Consider the following 24,308-nt stretch of genomic DNA (forward strand, 5'->3'; position numbering starts at 1 on the left):
CACAATCTCTATTTGATTTTCCCTTACAGGTCGGTATGACCCAAGCCATGATGGCATGTAGGGTATAGCTCTCAATTTCTCATCATATACGGCTACGAGCCATTTTCAAGTGATGGATACTCATCCCAGAGGGGCAAAAAGGTTAGTAGATTTCAAGGTATGCTTGTTTTTTCTGCAATTTAACCTTTCATTTCAAAAAGATTTATCTACTATGCAATGCAAAGTGCTTTGCCAAACTTCATGTGAAGCAAGGATTTTGTTATGTGCCAAGAAACTTGCTAGGAGATAGGACGTAGCTAAGTAGATAGTATAGTAGCTTACATAATGGAGAGAGAGAAATTTTCACACTTGAGAGATTATAGAGTAGAGAGAGAGAGAGAGAGAGAGAGAGAGAGAGAGAGAGAGAGAGAGAGAGAGAGAGAGAGAGAGAGAGAGAGCACATGATATATGTGGTTCACCCAATGTGGGCTACATCCATGGGAAAGGAGCCACTCACAATGGATTTAGTACTTCAAATAAGAAGTAGGTTACAAAGGAATTATACCCTTAATAGAGCTCCCGCTTGCTTCACTCTCACCACCTCACACCCACCTTGTTACATCAACTTCACGATGCACCACAATGATTCACCTCTTCAATCCATTTTGTGTGTAGAAAAGGCCTCCTTTTATAGGAAAAAGGACTGCCCTCTCCCAGAGAGGCAACCGTGTGTATCTACCGTTGTGTGGACAAGTCTAAGTTGAATTCTTGCATGCGCCCATTTGTGGCCGTCCTTGAGAAGACGAGTCCGATTTAAAATTGGCCACCGGCCACATCGATCATTGACTATTGGCCATCGGCCAACTGACCAACTGACTGGTAGTTTTCCGACCAGTTTTCGGCCACCGTCCGGCCATAATATTTCGGCAAAAAGGAATATTACGACGAGTGATTTTTCTTCATGCACGATGGCCTCTCCTCATAATGAAGGCCTTACATATGTGCGTTTTTAATATTGAAAATTACAAGGGGTAAATTAGGTTCCATACTTAACAGAACTATCACTTGACTTTAGGTTAAGGATAAAATGGCATACATATTAGAATTAAGTGGATATAAGCTCACAGTTGAATCTAGCAACAATGCACTGTGATGTATCCATACTAGTGTAATCGTGCAAGGCATGTACCACAATAGCTCACAAGGTTGAGACTGTTATTGAAGCGAAGGGTTTACCAATCCATTTTTTTGATATGCATGCATGGAATGCAAATATGATGGCAGTACGTCTACTCCATCATTGTATACGCTTTCGCAATAACATCTGCTACTTTGTCCAAGATGATTGAGACTGATGGATGGGCTTCCGAACGTTGTATATGTATACATCGGTGAGCACTTTCCATTATTGGCTCTATGCACAAGGTGCAACCAATCCCACTAATAGTTTTTATGGGTAGTAGTAGGCATGGCCTAGATATCCAACAGGTGATTCATGGAAAGACATGCATTAAGAGAGACTCTACACAGGTAGTCTCTTCTGCAACCACGTGGAAAAATCCTGTATGACTATTTTTCTTTGGGGTATTTGACATCTTTCTCCTCGGTTCATAAAGAAAAAATATTATCTCATGAATTATTTGTGAATACAATTCCATATGCAGAAGATTTGTTGCTTAGTTGCAGCATCAATTATGTCTCTAGGAGTGGTTTTGTTAGGAGTATGACTCAGCTAATACACAATCACTCTGTAGGTGTTGAGAGGCATGATTTGAGCTCAAAACAACTGTAATTTCAAGGAAAGAAGTCTATAATCTACCCACGTTAGTGGAAAAATTCAACTTTATGAGTTGAATCCAAAAACTTTCGACCACAGTTGACTACGTTTGTCACCGTTGGATGCTAGTTTGAGCAATTTCCATGGAAAGTCTAACCTAGCAGTCTGACATTGCAGAAGCTAACCAAGGGGTTCGGATTGCAAAGGAAACACCCAAAAGCTAACCAAGGGGTTTAAATTGCAAAGGCAACACCTAGGGTTACCAGTTCCTATTGCCTGTTTTTCACTAATCTTTCCTTTAGTGGTTAAGAGGTAACCGATAACTACATCTTCGAGGATCATTTATGGTAAGTCACCTTTCTAGTTGTATTTTTTAGGTTTGAAAAGTGTACATAACTATAGGTAAGTGAACGTTATATTCAACCTCCTGCATATGATTTGGTTTATTTCCATTTTTGCATATGTTTTGCTTGAATTTTCAAGTCAGATGAATAAGCTTGAATACTTTCATCCATTTCTTCTCTTCAGAGAGATGACAAGGTCATGAAAGAGCCAATAATTTTGGGCCATAGTGCCCAAAATACATTTTTGCATTACACAATTGTGGACCCATTTGTAGGGTTTGATTTGGTGCATGTAGTCACATGGGATACAACATGGTCTAGAAACTCACGGAGTTCGGTCTAGCCAGTGTGGAGCAAGGTTAATGAGGGTCCTCTCACGCATGTCACATCATATTTGAGATTAACTCCACACACAAGCACATCTCGTAATTGAAGGATGTTCTTTTTTCGAACATCCTTACTTGAGACATATTCTACATGTGGAGAATATGAGTCTCTGGGACTAACATTGACGCCTACTATTTCTATTATTTGTCACAATGAAGTCCCTAAGTGTTGGTCAAATCTATTTATAAGACCGATTTATGCACCACATATCAGGAACAATTTCAATGGCCAAAAATTGTCGGATACATAGTTAGACTTGTTAAGGTACAAGTGTTGTTAAACAACTTCAACGGGCAGTCGTTTATACATGTAGCAAGTCTCTGTTCTATTGATGAGCATGTTTCATTGGTACCTAGGTGTGATTGATTTTCACATTCTGTTATGGTCCAATGTCAAGAATGTACATGGATATGCATGTTCGGATATATTTTTGCTCAATGCATGCACACTAGGTGTTATGGGCCCTAGTGTTTAGCAAAGGCTGATTTTGAACGGCATGCACATTCATGACATAGATCTAACAATCACCAATAGAGGTTATGGATTGGTTTGCATGATTGTTGATCTTTCAAGCTAACCAAGATGGTTATATTATAACATTGTTGATTTCTTAGCAATGTTGTAAGGAACGATGATCCCTATTTACCAGTCCTTTTGGAAGACTTTCTATAAACCATGGGGAAACACACCTTACTACTGTCAGTATCCAAGGGGATATGCAGATTACACAGTGTAATTTTGTGCTAAAGGATATGCAAAGTACGTACTTTAGCACCAAGCAATCCAATTAGAAAGAAATTTAGTTGCTCTAGTTGGAGTTTGATTACCATAAGCTAAAGCATGTTTGGGACTAGGTTTAGTATGTTCATGTATAAGTCAGGTTCTCAACCTTGAACACTAGTTATGGTGGGGTTGTTTACTGATACAAGAAGATAACAAGTCCAGGACTTCAGCTTGGCTGATGAGTTATGCCAGCATGTTCCTTTCATGGAAAGTGAAAAGAGGTACTCTTTTGAGTACATATTTGTTGTGATAAGTTGTTTAGCATGCTCATGTGAGTTATAAATAGAGTCCACACACTATGTTGGTGGATATAGGCTGGTTATACAAAACGGTTGCAAAGGGACGACAATGTGAACAATCAAGTTGTTAGTCTTGGTTTCATTGAGCCTCTTTTTGAACTGTATTCTGATCAAACGAATAGTTGGATCCATGAAGGATTCCACTATGGAAAACATTAGTGCTCTTATGAAGATATAACCACTTTTATTTTTGAGGACAAAAATGCTTCTCCAAGGGAGGAGTAATGTAAGGACTAGGGTAGGACTAAGTAGGCCAAGGGCCAACATGGAGCCATGCGGTCAAGGCGGCCATATACTATCAAGGCAGGGCCTTTATGAGGCATGGATGGGTGGAGAGTTGTAGGCCCTAGTCCCCTCTGTCTCATAGTACTGGCATGGCTACATCATAGTTGGTCATTGAAAACCATAACTATGAGCTTTTATCCTTTTATTGCCAAACATATGTGCCAATATCCTTGATCCTAAGTCAATGGATAGTACGGTGGCACGGAATAGAAGCCTTGCTTTGCAATAAATGTGTCAAAGCACTTTGCCTTGCACAATAGGTAAATCTTATTCAAATGATTATTGAAAGAAAGAAATACAAGTAGAATTTGAAATTTTCTAACCTTGTCACCCCTCTGAGAACAGTTGCCTTTACTTGAATGTGGCTCGTAGCCATGTATATCGAGAAAGTTAGTCCTATCGGATGTACCTTGTATGCCCTCATGGCTTGGCTCATACCAATCTCCAATAAAAATCAAGTAGATGTGTTGCCAAGTTTCCCCACATTCATATGCTACTAGCATATTCCAAACTTTGGAAGCTTCTAGGAAAAATTCCCTAAAGTGAAGCTTTGCTTCGCATAAGTTCATCTAGGAGATGAGAAGAACGGAGTCTGATTGCTCTTAGCTAATAGGTGCCTTGGGTTGACACACAAATGTCAAAGCAAAAGAGAATTGACATTGTCAATCTTTTATAGAGAAACAACCTTGCCAAATCTTGCAACTTATTGAAAACCATGAGATTGCCCAATAGTACAAGAGATAGCTCCTGAAGCCTAGCTATCAAATGTCATCGAGCTGCCAAAATTTGCTTGACCGAAGCAATGTTTGCTTGTCAAGTTGGCATTGTAGAAAATCCTAAAAAATGAAATAAGTTCAAAGTTGAAACTTAACTGTAAGGCACTTTCCAATTTTTGTAACCAGCACCCCTAGCATTAGAAGCTGGAGCATCTTGTGGCATGATTGCACTGTCAATGTACTTTGTGTACTTATTTTGCCTACACTCTAGCAAGTTGTAATTGCTTTGGAGTGATTATGCACCCAATGCATATACATATATATGGAGACATGCTCCCGGAAGCCTTGCTTCTCCTCTCCTCTTGATAGTACAAAGAGGACATATCAAAGAGATACTGGCCAATTTAATACACAAGTCAGTTTGAAGCATCGTTGTATGGAGCCTTTCTCCCTAGTGAAAATTGATGTACAGTGGTGCATCTTATGGCATTGCCATATTAATTAGAGTTATTAGAAATTAATCTTGGCATTTTTTAACCTTGTCGAGGATGGTGCCACACTAAAAGCATAACAAATATTAAAAGTAATTGCATAAACAAAGAATAATGTCCAATACTGCTTGCATGAATATGTTACTAAGTACCTTTGAAAATTTTTCCGAACATGCATGTCAACAATGGGTTGATCATGGCCGTTTTTTACTGCCTCGATTGATTGCAATAAACCTACTTGGGAGCCATGCCCTACAAAATTCAAAATGCTTGACCTTACAAGTCACAGGCCTTGCCTGCACTTGTCTTTGCATGTCAAAGGGTGGAATAAGCCCTGACTTGTAGCCCAACCACATGACGTTGGCTACACAAAATTTTTGCATGAGCAACCTTATATGAAGCCTTGTTGCCTTACAATACAAGTCATAGGCCATCTGTGACTAGCCTATATTTATTGGCAACCTTGATGACCTACATCAACTATGATTGTAATTGGTTTTGATAAAAAAAAGAATTCACTTGTTCAAGGTTGAGGAGCATCGACAAAACCCGATTTAGTCCTATCCATCGTCTCTATCTTGGAGCCCATATGATTCGATTCAAAAAGAAATTTCCTTTTAGCAATAATATATGGAGCGGAGGCTTTCTCCTCTTTGCATGAATCCTTTGCTTGATAGTCCAGCTTCATGCTTTTACCTGGCAACTTCGTGTAAAACTTCCTGCAGCGAACAAGATAGCCGACTTGGTTGGTGCCAAAGTTGTTGTGTATCATAATGCTCGCATGCCTTGCATGTTGTGTATGCTGTTGCTCGCATGCCTTGCATGGCTAGTGCACACCGGCCTTGCTTGATTGGTACGTCTTTGAATTCATAAGCTAGGCGCTCGAGTTCAAATCCTACTATTGGTGCATGAGATGGTCTCATTTTAGTTTTTGAGCTTCCACTTTCCCATTGGTGTCGGCGGCTGGTGGAGTGTCGAGCCGTGCACAAAATTGTCGAACAAAGTTGATCAACTTTTGCCATGGGCTAATGCCCTTAATTGGGTGGGGGTTCCCAAATTAGGGCACCCATCATAAAAATTTGAGGAAAGAAACATGGCGATAGTGCACAGAGACACGAGAGAGAGCAGGAGAGATGGAATCATGTGTAGTTGTCAAATCACATGGCAGCAGAGTAAAAAACTTCTCTCTCACCATTGCGCACCCATCATGCCCACCCATGCTCCCTATCGTGATGGGTGATTCCCCCACTTCTTGTGCGCAAGTAGCGGTTCTCACCTCTCTGTTTCATAATCCCCCATGCAAGCCATGCAAGCCATGTTCCCTGCATCAACATTTTTCCATGAAAACCTTGACACGCTAGTGAGAGGGAGAGGCCTTGATAAGAGTAGGAGAGGGAAAGAGAGAACACTCAAGAATACATGCCTCCACATTGCTTCTCCCCTCCTCCATGGCTGCCCACTCCACCACTCTCTATGTAATGGAATTGGCCTATTAACTTGAGAGTAGTGGAAATTAATGAGAGTACTTTTGAGAAATTACTTTGTGAGAGTAGTGTATGAACATAATTGATGGTAGCAACATAAACATAGCATTTGATTAACTTGGCATGAACAATACTTTTGCAAGAGATAGAATTTAGAGAACATCACAACATTGGAGGACCGGATTTATGTGAAGCCGGTCCCCCCCTCCAATAGGCATTTGTCCCATCAAGAGAGACTTATTACAATACAAGCTTTGTGTTCCTTGTGACCTAGGTGATGCAATGAAGATGGAAAGATTCATGCATCACGAGCATAACATAAACTTTGAGGAAATCATTAACTATCCCAAGCCTCAGTCCCAAGACCTCAAACACCTTCAAAGGTGGAGAGAGCTAGCAGGGAATGACAGTAGGGAAGAGGAAGAAGAAACATTTAATAGGAGAAAGAATTAGTCCCTCACTTATCATCACTCTTCTTGCTAGCATACATAATAGCATAGTAATGAAGATAGAGAAGATGGCAAGCTTAAGCATTGAAGCATGGATCTTGGTTGGATTTGCACTCGATAGCCAAGAGTGTTGGTCTAGGCTCTCAACCTCTCTACTTGCTTGGAGAAGAAGAGGGAGCTCTTGCACTTTGCACTTAACACAATGAGAGTTTGTGTGAGTGTGTGTGGGAGAGTATACCCCCCTAAGCAAGCCCCCTACTAGCTTTGATCTACCCCCGCTTGTAGATCATGCTTGAAGCTCATTGGACCCCTCCAAACCTAGCCAATCATAAGCAGGAGTCATACCAAGCAACAAGGGTAGCCTTGGGACAAGTTTCCCCCTTCCCCCTTTGAGAGAGAGGACTAGATAAATGCAAAGAAAGTTAATTAAATCTCCTAAATTATCATTGGACCCCTTGGGTGGCCAACCAATAGGCTTCAGGCATACCATGATGGCAACATGAGGAGGAACTTGACAAGTGACCCCTTTGCTTTCTTTGTACTAGGCATGCCTTGTGTGAGTGTGTGCTCTCTCATCCCCCCTCATGTAGGGCTTGCCCCCTCCTTGTAGGGATTGGCATTGACTTTTGCACACCTCAAGCCACACAACCTTGGGCTTGGTTCCCACCACAAGTTTGGCCCTTAAGCCCCTCAAGCTTGGGCCACGGGTTCCCACCTCAAGTACAACCCTAGCATCTCAAGCATGACAAGCACCTCAAGCATCCTAGTCATCAATCAACTCAAGCACCTTAGTCATCAAGCATGACAAGCACCTAAGGCTCAAGGGGGTAGAGCATAAGATTGTTCTTAAGGAAGGGCGTCGGCCTAAAGCACAGAAGCTGAGAAGACTAGGGGAAATCCAAAAGGAGGCCCTTTCGCAGGAGATCAATAAGTTACTGGATGCACGCATCATATACCCTATGAAAGAGTCAAAGTGGGTCTCACCAGTGGTCATAACCCCTAAGAAGAATGGGAAACTACAAGCAATTGAATGCTGCGACCAAGAAGAATCACTATTAGTTTCCATTTGGGGATGGCCGTGAAGCAAGCACAACTAGGCAAGCAAATGATCAATTTTGCAAGTTTGCAACAAAGCCAGCGAGCAAAGCCCTTAAGGTTCTTTCACACATACACACACACACACACACACACACACACACACACACACACACACACACACACACACACACACACACACACACACACACACACACACACACACACACACACACACACACACACACACACACAGACACACACAGAGAACTTTAAAGTTGAAATGAAATAAAACTAGATGAAATTATACCTTTTCACAAAAATGTTGCTCTGTAGATGTCAAAATGAGATGAAATTATATTTTTTCATAGAAATGAGCAAATGATCAATTTTGCAAGTTTGCAACAAAGCCGGTGAGCAAGGCTCTTAAGGTTCTTTTTCAGAGAGAGAGAGAGTCAAAGAGAGAGAGAGAGAGAGAGAGAGAGAGAGAGAGAGAGAGAGAGAGAGAGAGAGAGAGAGAGAGAGAGAGAGAGAGAGAGAGAGAGTTGAAATGAAATAAAACTAGATGAAATTATACCTTTTCACAAAAATGTTGCTCTGTAGATGTCAAAATGAGATGAAATTATATTTTTTCATAAAAATGAGCAAATGATCAATTTTGCAAGTTTGCAACAAAGCCGGTGAGCAAGGCTCTTAAGGTTATTTTTCAGAGAGAGAGAGAGAGAGAGAGAGAGAGAGAGAGAGAGAGAGAGAGAGAGAGAGAGAGAGAGAGAGAGAGAGAGAGAGAGTTGAAATGAAATAAAACTAGATGAAATTATACCTTTTCACAAAAATGTTGCTCTGTAGATGTCAAAATGAGATGAAATTATATTTTTTCATAAAAATGAGCAAATGATCAATTTTGCAAATTTGCAACAAAGCCAGTGAGCACGGCTCTTAAGGTTCTTTCACAGAGAGAGAGTCAAAGAGAGAGAGAGAGAGAGAGAGAGAGAGAGAGAGAGAGAGAGAGAGAGAGAGAGAGAGAGAGAGAGAGAGAGAGAGAGAGAGAGAGAGAGAGAGAGAGAGAGAGAGAGTTGAAATCAAATAAATTTAGATGAAATCATATCTTTTTCACAAAAATGTTGCTATGTAGATGTCAAAATGAATTAAAATTATATGAAATTATATTTTTTTCATAAAAATATTTCTTTGGGTCAACACATTGAAGAACAAAGATTCTTAATTTTAAACCCTTGCAAGATGGACATAAATAATAGACACATTGAAGAACTAAGATATTATTAGTTTTAAACCCTTGCGAGATGGACATAAATAATCGTCACAAAAACCTTTGAGCCTTCAACCTGCTTAGGTTCGTTTAGCATGTGTGAGCATATCATGCACAATATTGGGAGCTATTTTGCTTTGGTGAATATGCATGCTAACGTGCACATCTTGACCAAGAGTTATCAGGAACACATAGTATAAGTGTGAACATGCAAGATATCTTTTCTTCAAAGAAACACGTTCTTGAAATTCCTTGCACGAGCACGATGGATTCTTTCGAACCACAACATCAATCAGCTTTGGATCTGAATCCGCTGAGTTCCACACCTTCAGTTTGAACACCTCTTCAATGCCAATCTTCTTCACCACAGTATCTTCCACATGCATTCTTCGAGTCAATGCATAAGTTACTTGTGTATATGCAAGCTTTGACACACCTGGTCTGTAAGGAAGGCGCTGCCTCTCCTCTACATTTGGGTCACTTGTCAGTGGGGTTGTGGCATCAATGACTGCTTGAATTTGTGTCAATGGAAAACCAAAGTCAAATCCTCCAACCACTAACTTCTTTGCCTCTACTATCTTCATGTGTGTCCCTTTTTCAATCGGCCAAATTGTGGGAAGACTACTAGGAGCATGTAGCACAACCTTACTAATGTTCCAGCAATGTATGACATTTGTGTTGCAAAAGTAGCAAAACTTCTCCTTCTTCCATTGGACCATCTGGCAGTCACTCCAGAAGCACGGTGCTATCTCACCCCCGCGACCAAGTGCATCACATTTCTTTCCAGATGCCCAGTTGCTACACTTGATCCTACTCGCCATCGGCACTCTCCTCAATGCCCACATGGTGGGATGCACTTCCACCTCACATGCCTCAAGATCATGCAATAGGCTTTCAGCATTGTCTCCTACTTTACCCTTTCCATGAATGATAGCTTCTTGTCTGTCTACTGTGACATAGTTGTACTCCGGACGATGGATGCACCTTGCTTCATCTTTGTTGTCCTCTTTATCCAGTGACCTCTTGACCCGAGGGGTCTTCTTTTCACCTTTAAAGTTAATTCGTTGCGAAAACATTGGAGTCCCATAAATTGCATCATCCACTACCTTTGTAGTTTCAACCGGTGATGGTGTTTTGGCATGTCGTGATATTGCTCTATCGATCAACACCTCTAGAGTGGGCCCCGTTCCAATCAGTTTCCCCTCAAAGAAAGCAAGCTGCCTTGCACATTGAATGTACGCATTGACAAGGCCGGTGATGCATGCATCATACATACTAATTTTATGTTTATACCCCTCTCCAGCGAGCCATGAACCATGCTTAGATTCTGAAAGATTAGTCCTTGGCACCAATGCATTGGCTATGGGCTCATTGTCCACAAGCACAACGTTGCCCCAACGACTAGCCCTGTGATGCCACCAACCAAGCCAACTCTCAAGCTTCCGAATTGAGCTATCCAATGCCTTCCCTGTTGTCCACCATGCCCTTATTCGCCTAAAATGCTCAAGTGCATCAGACCTAGTAGATGCATTTCTCCAGCTCTCACACATGTCTAGATGGGTGGCCCTAAAGGGTGATGCAATATATCGATCTGTATGAATTCTGAGGCTTTCCTTCCAATGGAAAAGGCAAGATCTCTCTCGACTAACCATCTCCTTTCCATCATTGAACACAGCTCTCACTGCACGCCAATTTGCACCTGCTTCATCAGCCATGAACCCTGCAAATTGCGGTTTTCTACCACCATGCTCTATCACGACCCTTACTAAGTTCTCCCAGAACATAATCTGCACCACCTCGTCCTCCTCTCTAAACTCACAAGTGGCAATTGTAAGCAGCTCTGCAACACTGCACAAACATGGTGAAATGGAAATTAGCCACAAAATTTACATCACTGAGCTAGGTCAAATCAATACTTACAAGTGATCATAGACATGCGCCCCCATGGTATGCTAGCCACCCTCAATTCTCTGCACGTGATCAAAACAGACCCAAGATTTCCTAAGATCACTGGTACCAACAGTGTCCATCCTTTTCACTATGCTAATCCCCGATCCTTCACCGGTTGTGGACATTTTGAATAGAAAGCATCTCTCGTCCCTTGAATTTGCTTGTAGTGGGAATCGAGAACCATGAAAGAATTCAAAATGACATTTTCTCTTCAACTCAAGAATTGCCTCAAACCCATCACCTGCAGGTCTATTTGCTCGTCTACTTTGCACTACCATTTGTTTCAACCTGTCAAGTAGAACCATGATAGATTAGCACAAATCAATGTCAAGTTGTCAAGAGTAGTACAATTAGTTGAACCTACTTCTTAAGGTTCACCAATGCATCCATTTCTCTTGACATCTCTCTCAACTCCTGCTCAGACATAAACTCAGATGGTCCCTTGTCCTGATCTGTGAAAGCACGAAGTACCATTTCCTTTCCAATTATCATTTGTACTCTCCTTGGCCCTGCACTATGATCCATGCTAACAACCTGAGACACAAGCTTACGAACATTCCTGAGTGAACTCCTGCACATTCCTTTGCGAACATCATGAGAGTGTTCCCCATAGTGGATAAAAAGTCGAGAATGTGATGTGCCTTTGGGCATAAAGTAGTAAGCAATGGCAGGACATGTCCCAATGCAAAGAGGGGTATGCTTGCAAAAGAAACACTCTATATTACCAAAGCTCCCGCAAGCATAGCTACCAACTATGGGAGACTTAAGAATCTGACCACACCAATGAAGCTTGTTGGCTGACCCTGTCCTTGCAAAGAATGGACAACGCTCATTCACACATTTCAGTGAACCACCACACATGCTTTTGCGAAGAGTCAAGTCATTGAGGGCCCTTGTCTGAGTTTGAGGTTTGGTCCAGAGGTTACCGTCGTACTTCTGCTCCATGCCCTCCATTTGACATCCATCCACCAATTCAAAGATTGTGTTATTTGGGATTTTTGCAGGCAGCTCACGGACCCTCCCCAACAGCGTGCACTTTGCTATAACTCTACGGAGAATGTCATTTGGAGTCAACTGTCTGACAATCTCGAAGGATGATATATTAGATGACAAATCATCATCCTCCACTTCAATTGGCTTTGCACTACCCGGGGTTGGATTGTTAAAAAGTTTGTTTGAAGGAGTGTTGTCTCTAATTTCCTCCTCCAAAATACTGCACCAAACAGAAGAAATAGGTCAACAAGAAATCCAATAAATCATGGATTTACAAGTGTGTACCAACTAACATTGGGGAAAGATTGGAGGCACCAAGCTCCCACTCTACTTTGGTAGAATGCAAGCTTGCAATATAGTATTGTGACAAATCACAGCTGAGAAGAAAGTAGCTATCATCATCAAGCCCCAGTCTCCTTTGCAAAACAGACACTGGTTGCAGAACCCCATCACACTCTGCCAATACCTGCAACTGAACCGTTCCAATTTCACTGGAGCTTGCTCGAGAGACCAGATTTCGATGCATAGATGAGGTAGAAACAATTGCTACCCCATCGAGAAAAGGGACTTCAATTGCAGCACCATTGAGGTCTCCCAATAAGATTTTGGCAGTGCACCTATAATCAAATATCTAATTTTTTGCATAAAAATGAAAAAATTAATTTTAGAAAAACCAGCGAACAGGCCAGTGCTCCAAAAAATACACAAAATTCACTACATGCTTCTTAAAATACACTACATGCCTCTTAGAATACACTACAGGCCAGGGACCCGCTATTAACTAAGGCGGGTCAAGTAATTAAGGCGGCTATATCAAGTAAAATCAAGTAATCAAGTAATTAAGGCGGGTCGTTGGTCTGTCCAGGGGGAAGCTAGTCGCACAGGGCTACGTACATTCTATGAAGGAAGGATCTCGTAAGCAAGGTATGACATCCCCTGAGTGACATCGCAGGGCAAGGTCAAGGAGAACTGCAGAAAAGAATTACAGGTCACTCAAGAGGACGGGCGAAGAAACGTGGCCGCCCAAGGGTTTTTTCCTACAAGGTGTTCCCACGAGCTCTCAATACATCCCTCACCCAGCCTCGTCCCATTTGCTTGCAAGAGGAGGCGCTGCTCCCTGCCTTGCTTTGCACTCATGCCTTTACCAGTTTCCCTATTGGACAGAGGATGCCCTCCCTCCCTTTGCACATGCTCTACGAATTTCCTTCTCTACGAATTTCCTTCTCTATCGGACAGGCTCTACGAATTTCCTTCTCGCATCCCTGCTCCTGCCTTGCAATACGCGCCCAGCTGACTTGCAATACGCAGCTATCTGCCTTGCAATACGTGCCTAGCTACCTTGGCTCCACAAACTGCAGAGAAAACAGAACCAGCCCTGCCATGTCATCGCCATCATCTTCGACAAAGACAAAGAAATTGTAGTCTTCCATGGCAGAGCGCACAGATTAGGTCAAAGCTCACGTCATCATTTGACGAAGCAGAGCTCAGGTGGCCGCCCAGGGTAGGTGATCATTTGACGAAGCAAAGTTGCAAATAGAGTAGGCAAACAGGTGGAGATTGGGTGGAGATGAAGAAGGCATTTCTCATGCCATGCAGCCCCCTCAAGGCGTTTTCACCACGCAGCAAAGTGAGTCAGCCATCATGAATTTCTTTGCTTGTTCAAGTGCGCTCAACGCACTTGAACAAGCATTGAAATTCATGCTCAATTTTCTAACCTTAAAACTCAGCAAAATCAGCATACTCGGTTTTTGAAAGTTCACTTCCCATGTTCTGTGTGTCTGATGAGGCCGACTCAGAACCTCAAAGCGCCATCGTGTGCACCTTAGCCTTCGTATACTTCTCTGCAGCATGGCTTTTCTTGCCTCCATTAATTCGAGTGAGCGTAGGTTTGCATATCTCAGATGACTTTAAGCACATTTAGAATGTAGTTATGGATCTCTTGATCAGCTGGTAAAGAGGGTAAGTTATCTATTTATGCTATGCTCTATTAAGATCACCAGACTCCAGTTGTGTTGAAAGGATATTGCAAATCGAAGGCTGCATCAGTCGTATCTAGTTCTTACCAATGTTCGCAAAATGCTAATGCTAATCAGAGCATTGTGGTCAAACTATGGCTATGGTTTGCAGGATAGCAATGGCTTGCATTTAGATAGGAATAAAATGTTATAAACTATGACCTGGTAGCTTATAAACTATGACATGGTAGCTTAAAAACATGCATCTCTGCGAGAAGTGATTAGTGAATAATCTTTGATTGTTCAAGTGCGCTGAGCGCATTTGAACAATCAAAGACATCCCAGACGTTTTTGCAGTCTGTCCACCTTGGAAAGGCGCCATGGAGCAACGAAGGGTTGTCCGACATTAGGTTTTACCTATGACCTTCTTCCATTGTCTTGATGCCTTGATGACTTGGAGGTTTGATGCCGATGAAAATGAGCTTGGGTCTTTGAGTGTTTGATGATCTGTGTTTTTTAGTCGTAGTTTTCTTTTGCTCATACCAATGCATCTATTGCTAGCTGGAGGAATTTGAATGGGCTGGATACAATGGACCAGTTCTCAAAATTGCACCCTATCTCAAAAAGCCACCCTATTTTAATTATATTTACAGTGGAGCCGCCCTGTTTTACCTTTTCCGTGATGACGGGTCAGCCTCGACTTTGTGACAGGCACTTGTGTGTGTAGGGGGCAATGACTTTGTGACAATCACTTGTGTGTGTGGGCCAATGGTCTTGAACGACTTGACAAGCACTGTGTGGTTAGCTTTGGTATTGTCGGGTTATACTAACTAGATGTCATGGGTGACAAGGTCAGTTTGCATGAAAGCTAAATGTTGCTTAGTTGTTGAATCCGAACTTCCAATGGTTAAAAAGAGGAAAATTTTACAGGCTGTTAGCAGAGCAGGTAGCTCAAGGACTTCCTCAAGAAGGGGTGATTTTCTCAATACACTAGATCAAGCTACCACATCCCTCCAAGGAAGCAATCCTGACCACGAAGATGAGGTGTCCCCAGAGAAGCATGCCGACCCTATTGATGTTGTCATGGAAGCGATTCCTAACCCAGACCAAGTTGTGGGTGTTGTTGTTGGAACTGACGATGGCTCAGGGGAGCAGGATGAATTTTCCGAAGAAGCCCAAGAATTAGTAGCTGCTAGTGTAGCTGGGCCTGACCAGGCGGATGATGATGGTCAGTTTGAGAGTGTCTCCACCTAGGCCACTACCTTAGACCCGGCTACCACAAGAAAGAAAAAGATAGAGATCTATGGAAAAATTTTGGAAACTTCAACGCCACAGGCATTTTTGGAGAGGATCAAAGTGAAGCACGTCCAACCACCCCCTATGGTCCCACTGTGTAGAATGCTTCCAACGGAGGCAATTAGGAAGATTAGCCCACTTACAGAGAGGACTGTGTCAAGGAGCTTCAAGAAAATGGGTGGCTATATTCCCAGCAAAGGGGCCTTCACTGTCAGTATCTATGATTTGGAGGGAGAACAGACTTTGTTAATAGATTCAATGCATGAGAGTTGGGATGATGGGTGGAAGGAATTGAACCAGAGGTACGAGGAGGAATTGCTTCAGAGCAAGGAGTGGGGTCCCTATCTTACAGGCAGAATGTTGCATATCTTGGATGGGAACAGCAGACATCGAGCATGGATGGCTTGCATAGCTGAGGGTAAGATCATATTTAGCCATTTTGAATTTCCTGAATAGCTGATTGTAAAACTTGTATTGATTTGTCCTCAGCACAATCCTCTGGAACAAGCAAGCATTGTAGTGTTTTATGCAATTTTCTAGAGTTTAGGAAGCAAGATGTTGGAGAATTACTTTTCTCCCTGTCACGCTTAAACAAGTAAGCTCCATTGGTCTTTACTGTGAATGAATTGCCATTAATAAATTTACTGTGAATGAACTGCCATTAATAAATTTCTTTTTCTTTGATGTTTGTCTGACATAGGATAAACGAGTTTGCCTTTGTGCCAACCACATTTGGGGATAGACTCTTCCAGCTTAGGAAGCTAGGTGAGTCTAACAAGAGCACACTTTTGTCCTACCTGGAAGAAGAGGACAAAGCATGGGTGGAATCAGAGATGAGGATTCAAGGTGGTCGGGGTAAGAAGAGCTGATTTTCATTGCCCATTCAAATCATGACCTGGCTAATCTTCAAGGATGACATGGAACAAAAAATTGAAGAGCAGTCAAAGGGGCTTCTTATTGATGACAAAGGTAGCCGTGACAAGATTATAAGGAACGTGGAGACACTTTATTGAGGTAAGACATCAAAGTTTGCAAGGATTGCAGACCCAAGCAATGGGGAGCAGTATTGGAATGCTGTGTTGTCATTGCCTTGGCATGAGCCATCCACCCACATTGCCATGAGCCATCCACCCACATTGCCACTGAGGAGAAACTGAACATGATAGGATCATCAATGATTAGCGATGCTAATAAAGCTCAGATTGTGCGCATGCTGGATAACCACAATGCAAACCAGAGAACTTTGGAGGGACTCCCAAATGACAAAGCTAAGGTTCGTGATTGGCTGCATATATATTTCTTTTGGTTGCAATTGGCAGACCATGGTCGTATACTCATACAAGAGATAAGGGAAGTCGATCATGTGCCTCCACCTCCTGAATCTCGTTGGAACTCATACGTACAACTATGTAGAATGAGGTTCTTTCGAAAGGCTTTCAAGACTAATGAGGGGGAATAAAGTTTTCTAATGAGCCTGATGATCTTCAGCCCGGCCTGAAGACAGCTGCAACATGGGTGCTTTACAGGTGCAACTTCTTTCTTTTGTTGTTTCTTCCATTTACTATATTGGTGTAGAGGCTCATTTCATCTGTTTGATCTCTTGTAGATGGCTCCAAAAAGAGCATGCTGAGAAACATATAGCAGAAATACCTGCCATGGAGTACGTTTGGAAACAGGAGGACCAACCGGTTTACATGTACCAAGATGTGAAACTTGGTAGGGTAAGTATAGCTCTTTGATGATTCAATGAGCTCCTCTTGCAAATAATGTTTTCATGGCCCATGACAAGTGCACATTTAATGTAGCATCTGAGTGAGGTGGAGACAAGGCAGTGCCCTTGGTGGCTGGACTTGCTTGGTCAATGGGCACCAGAGGAGGAATTAGAGTTGTATGACTTGCACAAGACACAATTGCAAATGGGGACAACAAAACATCAAGAGCGAGGGGGGGACTCAATATCTCACTTTGCCTCCACTGGGTCAGCAGTATCTAGGAGTAGTGGCAAGAGGCCTCCAATGCCAGTAAACCTCGGCAAAGAAATAGTTAATAAATACTTGGTGGCACAACAGCAGCCTGAAATGGAAAGGACAATCACCTTAGGAGCGTCCAGCAGCAAGGGCACTTATGTTCCACCTAAATTGAAACCAGCAGGTAAGGCTAAAAGATAGAAATGTCTTTGGTACTATCAAATACGTGGCGGCGCCTAAAAGAAGAGTTGTGTGCAGGCAATGTGTTTTGCTTTCATGTTCAGGTGGAGGACTTGTGGAAGGCAATGACTAAACCAATCGAGAGAGAGGAGCTGACCTCTAGTGTATCTGAGGCACTGACTATTGTCTGCAGCGTAGGGAGGATTAAAGGGAAGCAAGTAGACAACTGTGTTGATCTAATAATTGTTGACTTTCCTTCTAATGTAGCGGTGGAAGGATTTTCCCAGAAGAAGGTTCTGGGGTGGAACAGGCTTGGCCCAATGACATTTGAGAGCACTTTCAAGCTGGCAGACCTCTACCTTTCTGACTTGGGATATCTAGTTTGCTTGTATCCAATGGAGGAAGGAGTGTCTATTGAGCGCATAGAGACCAGATTGGGGTTTGCAATGTTTCGATGACAGATTGTCCATTGCACTCCACCAATTGGAACCAAAATCGGGCACATTGTCATGCATGTGAGTCTCCCTCCATTTGGTTTGGGTTGTTGTTTGTGGCCAAGTATTGAGTGATATATCTTCTTATGATTTGGAGTGGTTGTGCTTTTAGGTGTCTTGTTTAATGCTATCGGTCTTTGTGAGATCATCCACCCCAATCACAACTCTTGATGTACATGAGGACCAACTAGCAAAGATGGACCTGGGCGAGGGTTTTCAATCAGCAAAGGACATAATATATGATGTGTAGGAACCTAATTGATGCTTTGAATCTATGCATAGGACATTTAATCTTGAAAGAATGTGCATGAAGGTAACAATGTGTAATTTTATGGCTGCTCTATCATGCAGGGTTCCCCTTGAGGATATTTCAGTATGCAAGGGAAAGCCTTGGCGAGGTGGGACTCAGCGTGGCAAGAAGTTGGCAAAGTACATAATATCCTTGTTTAGTTGCATTGAAGACACAGTGCTTGACATCTTTGCAGGCACGGGAACGTTTGGGTTGGCTGCTGCCTTCATGGGTCGCCATGTTTTGATGTTTGAAGGAGACGACTGGATCTATTCTAGACTCCTTCTTCCTTATCGGAGTATTGAATTGTAGTTGACATGTTGGAAATGTTTTTCATTGGTATATGGTTGAAATTGTTGTGTACACATAAGGCTATATGCACCGGATTTGTTCTAGACTCCTTCCTTATCGGAGTATTGAACTATAGCTGACATGCTGTATGTTTTGCATTGGTGTTTGGTTGAAATTTTTTGCTCACATAAGGCTATATGCATATTGTTGTGTTCGAGATAATCTCTACATTTTGCTGCCAGGTTTTATTGAGTCTACTTTGTGCATCACGTTGAGAAATTTTTTGAAAATTGTAGTGTTCTACATCAGGTTGCTCAAGGTTAATTCAATTAGTTTCCTGCTAAACAGTGAAGTGAAGTTGAGAGTGAAGTATTCTCTGTCATCATTGATGAATCCTAGCCCTCAAGCTCCAGAAGATGTGGTTTGTACATTGAATCTAGTTTCTAAGGGATCTCTTTAGTGTGAAATTGGATTCTTCTTTTTCATATCGCCAGCTTTGTCCAATTAATGCCTACATGTCGTAACAACGCCTCAAACAAGAAGAGAAGTGGGCTTGTAAAGGTGCAAGATTCCCGAGCTTTACATCAATTGGGATAGTCTAAGTGGGACTTGAACCCCAATCTTGAGGATGCATGGTGTGTGTGAGTGGGGCATGTTTCCTCGCTAGGAAACTTGATAAGAAAAACAATGCATTGTGAAACAAGCAGCGGGATTGCCCAAAAGTTAAACATTTGTTCTTAGATACATTATCGATAGTTTACGATATGAGTAAAAGATTGATGTAATTGGAGAAGTTATGGCCATGGGTGCTTTTCAAACCTATGTATGGCATTAAAAAATGAGCAAATTATCGAACAAAATTTCTTTAGAAGATATAGCTGGGAAAGTTAGGGCTAACAAAATGCAGAGATTATCTCAAACACAACACATGCAAATTGAGTCTACTTTGTGTATCAGGTTGATTTTTTTTTTGAAAATTGTAGTGTTATGCGTCAGGTTGCTCAAGGTTAATTCAATTAGTTTCCTGTTGAACAGTGGTGTGGCTATTTGAAGCATCAAGCTGTAGCTCCTCTTTGATGAAAATGGGTCACGATTAGAGGCTCGCTAATGCCTGCATACATGCATATTCTTGTCAATGCAGAACCTGGCCCTTCATCCAACGATGGCTGGGGGAACGTTAGCTTCCTATCCTCACCCAGGAAGCAGAAGGAATTGGTTGGACTTGTCCTTTCCTCACCCCTTCACTAAGACTCGAGAATAATAAAATACTACCTGACAAAACATCACAAACCAAACACTAGCTGTTAAACTTCAGCCGACTCCTACATGTTTGTCGATTATGTAGTCAACCTCACCTGTCTCAATTATGGAACCTCACACTACGACTGATTGTTGTATGAATTCCAGTTGTTTCTCCTCCATAGGATGCATTTGGCCTTTTGATTTCCCGCACTTGTCCTTTGCACCGAATGACATTCTTTTGATGTTTCAACTGCAAGACAAATTACTTCATAGGATCTTCCTTTGCTGCCTTCTTTGAAACTTTGAGCCATTTTGCTGCCCGCCCAACACCCGCTATCTCAAACTAGAAAGAATATTTGGATCAGCAAGAATATTCGTAAATTCGGATCAACAAGAATATTTGCAATTGGATTATAAATTCGTGCAACCCCACTTCCACAAGTATACAAACCCGCAACCCGACCTTTGCCAACAAAGTGCAGAATCATCTCTCTGTTTTGCATACACACTGTAGGGAAACAAATAGAGAAAGTTCAGGGTTTTTTTTTTGGGGGGTTTGCTATACTTTGGGCGCTTTTACCTTTGGTTTAACCAATTATTCATGGCCTTGTCAATTTGCCTCTGTACATTGTGTGGATGATGTCTTGCACTATAACACCCTCTATGACACCAAATCTTGTATGCTAACTGCTCACCTATTTTATTGTTGTCGTAAAAAGTGATTTGCACTCTACTCCCTGCTCACTTCATGTGGCTCGCTTCATACTCACACCCTTTCCATTTCAAGATGAAATCCTAAACCAGGTGGCTGGGCACAAGAGATACTCGATTATGGATGGCTTTTCGGGGTACTTTCAGATAGGGATTGCACTCAAAGACCAGCTGAAGACCACATTTATATCTCCATGGGGTTGTTTCGCTTACCGCAGGATGCCGTTTGGATTGGTGAATGCATATGCCACCTTCCAAGATTGGATGAACAGGGTATTTGGTCCATACTTGGGCTATTTTATCAGGGTCTTCATGGATGATATAGGTTGTTATAGTTCAAGGTTGGAGCACCTATTGAAGTTGCAATTATGCTTTCAAAGGTTTGATGAAGAAGGAGGTCAGTTAAACCCCAAGAAGTGCAAGCTAGCATAGCCTTGAGCACAGCTGTTGGGTCATGTGGTGTCGCAAAACGGTATAGAGGCTGATCCTGAGAAGGTGAAAGCATTGGTGTTGATGGAGCCACCATCAGATGCTCAAGGTTTGACTTTGTTTGTTCATAAGCTGAAGTATCTATCACGTTTCTTTTGGATGTTGTCGCAATATGTGCATCCTCTTCAAAAGAGGGCTCAATAGGTTCATGGTTATGAGTGGGATGGAGAAACTCAGGAAGCTTTTGATAGGGTTAAAGAAATTTTGTGTCAGTTGCCAGCGATGTGTCCTCCCAATCGAGAGGACGACTTATATGTGGATATGACGGTGGGCACAATTGCTATTGGAGCGGTTCTACTTCAAAAGGTAGAGAGAAGCTACATGCCGATATACTTTGAAAGCAGGGTGATTAGCCCAGGAGAGGCTACCTACACCAAGGCAAAGCAGTGGGTGATGGATCTAGTCTTCGCTTGCATGAAGTTCAAGATGAATTTAATTGTACACAAGTTTTTTGTGTTAATAGCTAATAATCTATTGCCAGAGGTAGTGCTACATTTGAAGCCAGGAAGGAGGATTATGAAGTGGGTGTTGGAGCTGCAAGAGTTCGAGTTCGAGTTCAAGGTAGATCACACGAGTCGGTCTCACTTGGTAGACATTCTTGTCAGCAAGGCTGTCGATTTGCTGGCCTATCCAAGAGTGGTGCCAGATGAAGCTAAGGAGGAGCCGTATTTGGAGGATGCTTTTACAATGTGGTTCGATGGACAGTATCAAAGGGTAGTACAGAAGGAAGGAGGAGGTATGGTGATACACGACCCACAAGGTAAAGCTATGTTTTTGAAGGTGTATGATCTGGAGGATGTCCATACCAATAATGAGGCAGAGTATCTCACTCAGCATTTGGGTTTAAATCAGTGTATAGAGTTCGGCATTTCAAGGTTGGTAGTGAAGGGAGATGCGTTGTTAGTCATCAAGCAACTGTTTGTCTAATGGCAGTTAAAGCGAGATTCTTTGAAGCATTGGTTCTTTTCCATCAAGAAGATGCTAAAGTCTTTTGAAGAAGTTCAATTCAAGCATGTGAGAAGAGAGCAGAACCAAGAGGCGGATTAGTTAGCAAGTAGCAAAGTGCAGGTGCTTGTTGCAGGTCTATGTGTGGCCCCAACCACTTATGCAGGTAGGGAGACTCTAAAGGAGATTGAAGGGTTTTTGAGTGTAGGGCAATGTTCAGAGGGTTTGTCCAAGCTGCAGAAGAGAAGAGTGGTGCAAAAGGCCCGTAAATTCACACTGGTAGGTGAGGATCTCATGAACTATGGGCGTGACAGAGTGCTTAGAAGGGTGCTGTATAAAGAAGAGATAGGAATGGTGCTGGAGCAATCCCACGAAGAAAGTGGACATCAGGGAAAAGACCAGGTTGTGTTTTGAGTGCTTAGAGAAAGATTTTGGTGGCCTTCCATCATGAACGACGTACATTACTGGTGCAAGACGTGCCATGAGTGTCAGACTATAGGTGAAAGACGACTGATAGAGAAGGACAAGGTGCCATCATCGCACAAAGTGCTTTTGAGAAGTGGGGTCTGGATGCCATAGGCCCTCTCCCAAAGTCTATAAGCCATAAGAAGTACGTGGTGGTAGCCATTGACTACCACCAGAAGGTGCCATCATCGCACAAAGTGCTTTTGAGAAGTGGGGTCTGGATGCCATAGGCCCTCTCCCAAAGTTTATAAGCCATAAGAAGTACGTGGTGGTAGCCATTGACTACCACCAGAAGGTGCCATCATCGCAAAAAGTGCTTTTGAGAAGTGGGGTCTGGATGCCATAGGCCCTCTCCCAAAGTCTATAAGCCATAAGAAGTACGTGGTGGTAGCCATTGACTACCTTACAAGGTGGGTCGAGGCCAAAGCTGTGAAGGAAGTAAATGCTAATGTGGTGGCTCAGTTTGTGTTCGATAACATTTATTTCCGTTTTGGTGTTCCATGGGTATTAGTTTCTGATAGGGGTCAGGGGTTTAGAAGCAAGCTCATGAGTGCATTAGTGGAAAAGCTAAAGCTTCAACATCGATTTTCCCCACCCTATCACCCCCAATGCAATGGTCTAGTTGAGAGTGCTAATGGAAAAATAGTCCAAATGTTAACAAAGTATGTGTATAAGCAGGAGGGTAAATGGGAAACAAATCTAGAAAAGTGTCTGTGGGCGTATAGGACGTCCTATAAGCTAGCTACAAACTTCACTTCATTCGAGCTAGTTTATGGTAAGGAGGCTGTGTTGCCGGTGCATGCACAGTTAGGTGCTTTGAAGGGTATGTGGCGTGTCAATGCCACTCAGCAAAAAGTTCTACAAGATTGATAGCCAGTTTGGAGGCTTTGCTGATGGAAAGAGAGGCAGCAGCGGACTACTATGTGAAGCAGAGAGAGAAGTGGGTTGCCAAGTTCAATCAGAACCTACCAGACAAGAAGATAGAAGAAGGAGACCTGGTCATGAATTACGAAAGCTACCTAGATTTCACATTCCAGAAGAAGTTCAAGAAGAAGTGGATAGGTCCATATAAAGTGCAAAAGGCCTTTCCGAATGGGACCTATTAGCTAGTAAGAGCAAATGGCAAGCTTCTCAGGAACAGGGTGAACGCTGTGCGGCTCAAATTATACTTTGAGAGAAATCTAGTGCCTGAGGTGCAGCAAATTGTAGTCAAGGGGGGTGGGCAACCCACCTAAATCATGCAGTGTGCGAGGGAAAAAAAAAACAAAGCTTTTGTGCATAGCATGTACATAGGGTTGCGGTCTTTCTAAGTGCTTTCAATTTTCAGTTTGGTGTGCCAGTTTTGAAGTTCTATACATATGCTTTTGGTCGAACATAAATGTTTGATGAAGGGGCTGGGCAATGATGGTGCAACCAAAGTCGGTCCGAGCTAAAAAGTGGTCTATGCCAGGCAGAGGCAGTAGGCAGGTGCAATGCAGAAGGCTAAGGCAAGAACCAAGGTCCTGGGCAGCCAAAGGGAAGCGGGAATGTTGCTCAAGGAAGCTTTTTAGGCCAAAAAAGATCCAAGTTAGCTCAATTGGGATGGTTGATTAAGGTGTACGTAGTGCAAAGTCAGAGCTCTAGAATGTGTGTTTGATGTGCTCTAGAATCCGGTCCAGACGGCTTGTCAAACGGAGCCCCGGTGCTCAAGATATTGCAGTGCAAAGATATAAGGTGTAGCAAATCCCCGACGGATAGGGAGCTAG

At 42.5% G+C, this 24,308-nt stretch overlaps 1 protein-coding gene and 1 pseudogene across 1 annotated transcript; one reads left to right on the plus strand and one right to left on the minus strand.

The window, feature by feature from the left end:
- Nucleotides 1–9,376: 9,376 nt before the first annotated feature.
- On the minus strand, nucleotides 9,377–10,117 carry LOC147427457 (uncharacterized). The gene has a single exon (XM_086496403.1). The coding sequence runs from the start codon at nucleotides 10,115–10,117 to the stop codon at nucleotides 9,377–9,379; it is 741 nt and encodes a 246-aa protein (XP_086352529.1).
- A 4,911-nt stretch (nucleotides 10,118–15,028) lies between these two features.
- Nucleotides 15,029–18,381, plus strand: LOC147427458 (uncharacterized; annotated as a pseudogene).
- The last annotated feature ends 5,927 nt before the right edge of the window (nucleotides 18,382–24,308 follow it).

This window comes from Adiantum capillus-veneris, chromosome 23 (genome assembly GCF_014529385.1).
Source record: "Adiantum capillus-veneris isolate H3 chromosome 23, ASM1452938v2, whole genome shotgun sequence".
Classification (NCBI taxonomy): Eukaryota; Viridiplantae; Streptophyta; class Polypodiopsida; order Polypodiales; family Pteridaceae; genus Adiantum; species Adiantum capillus-veneris.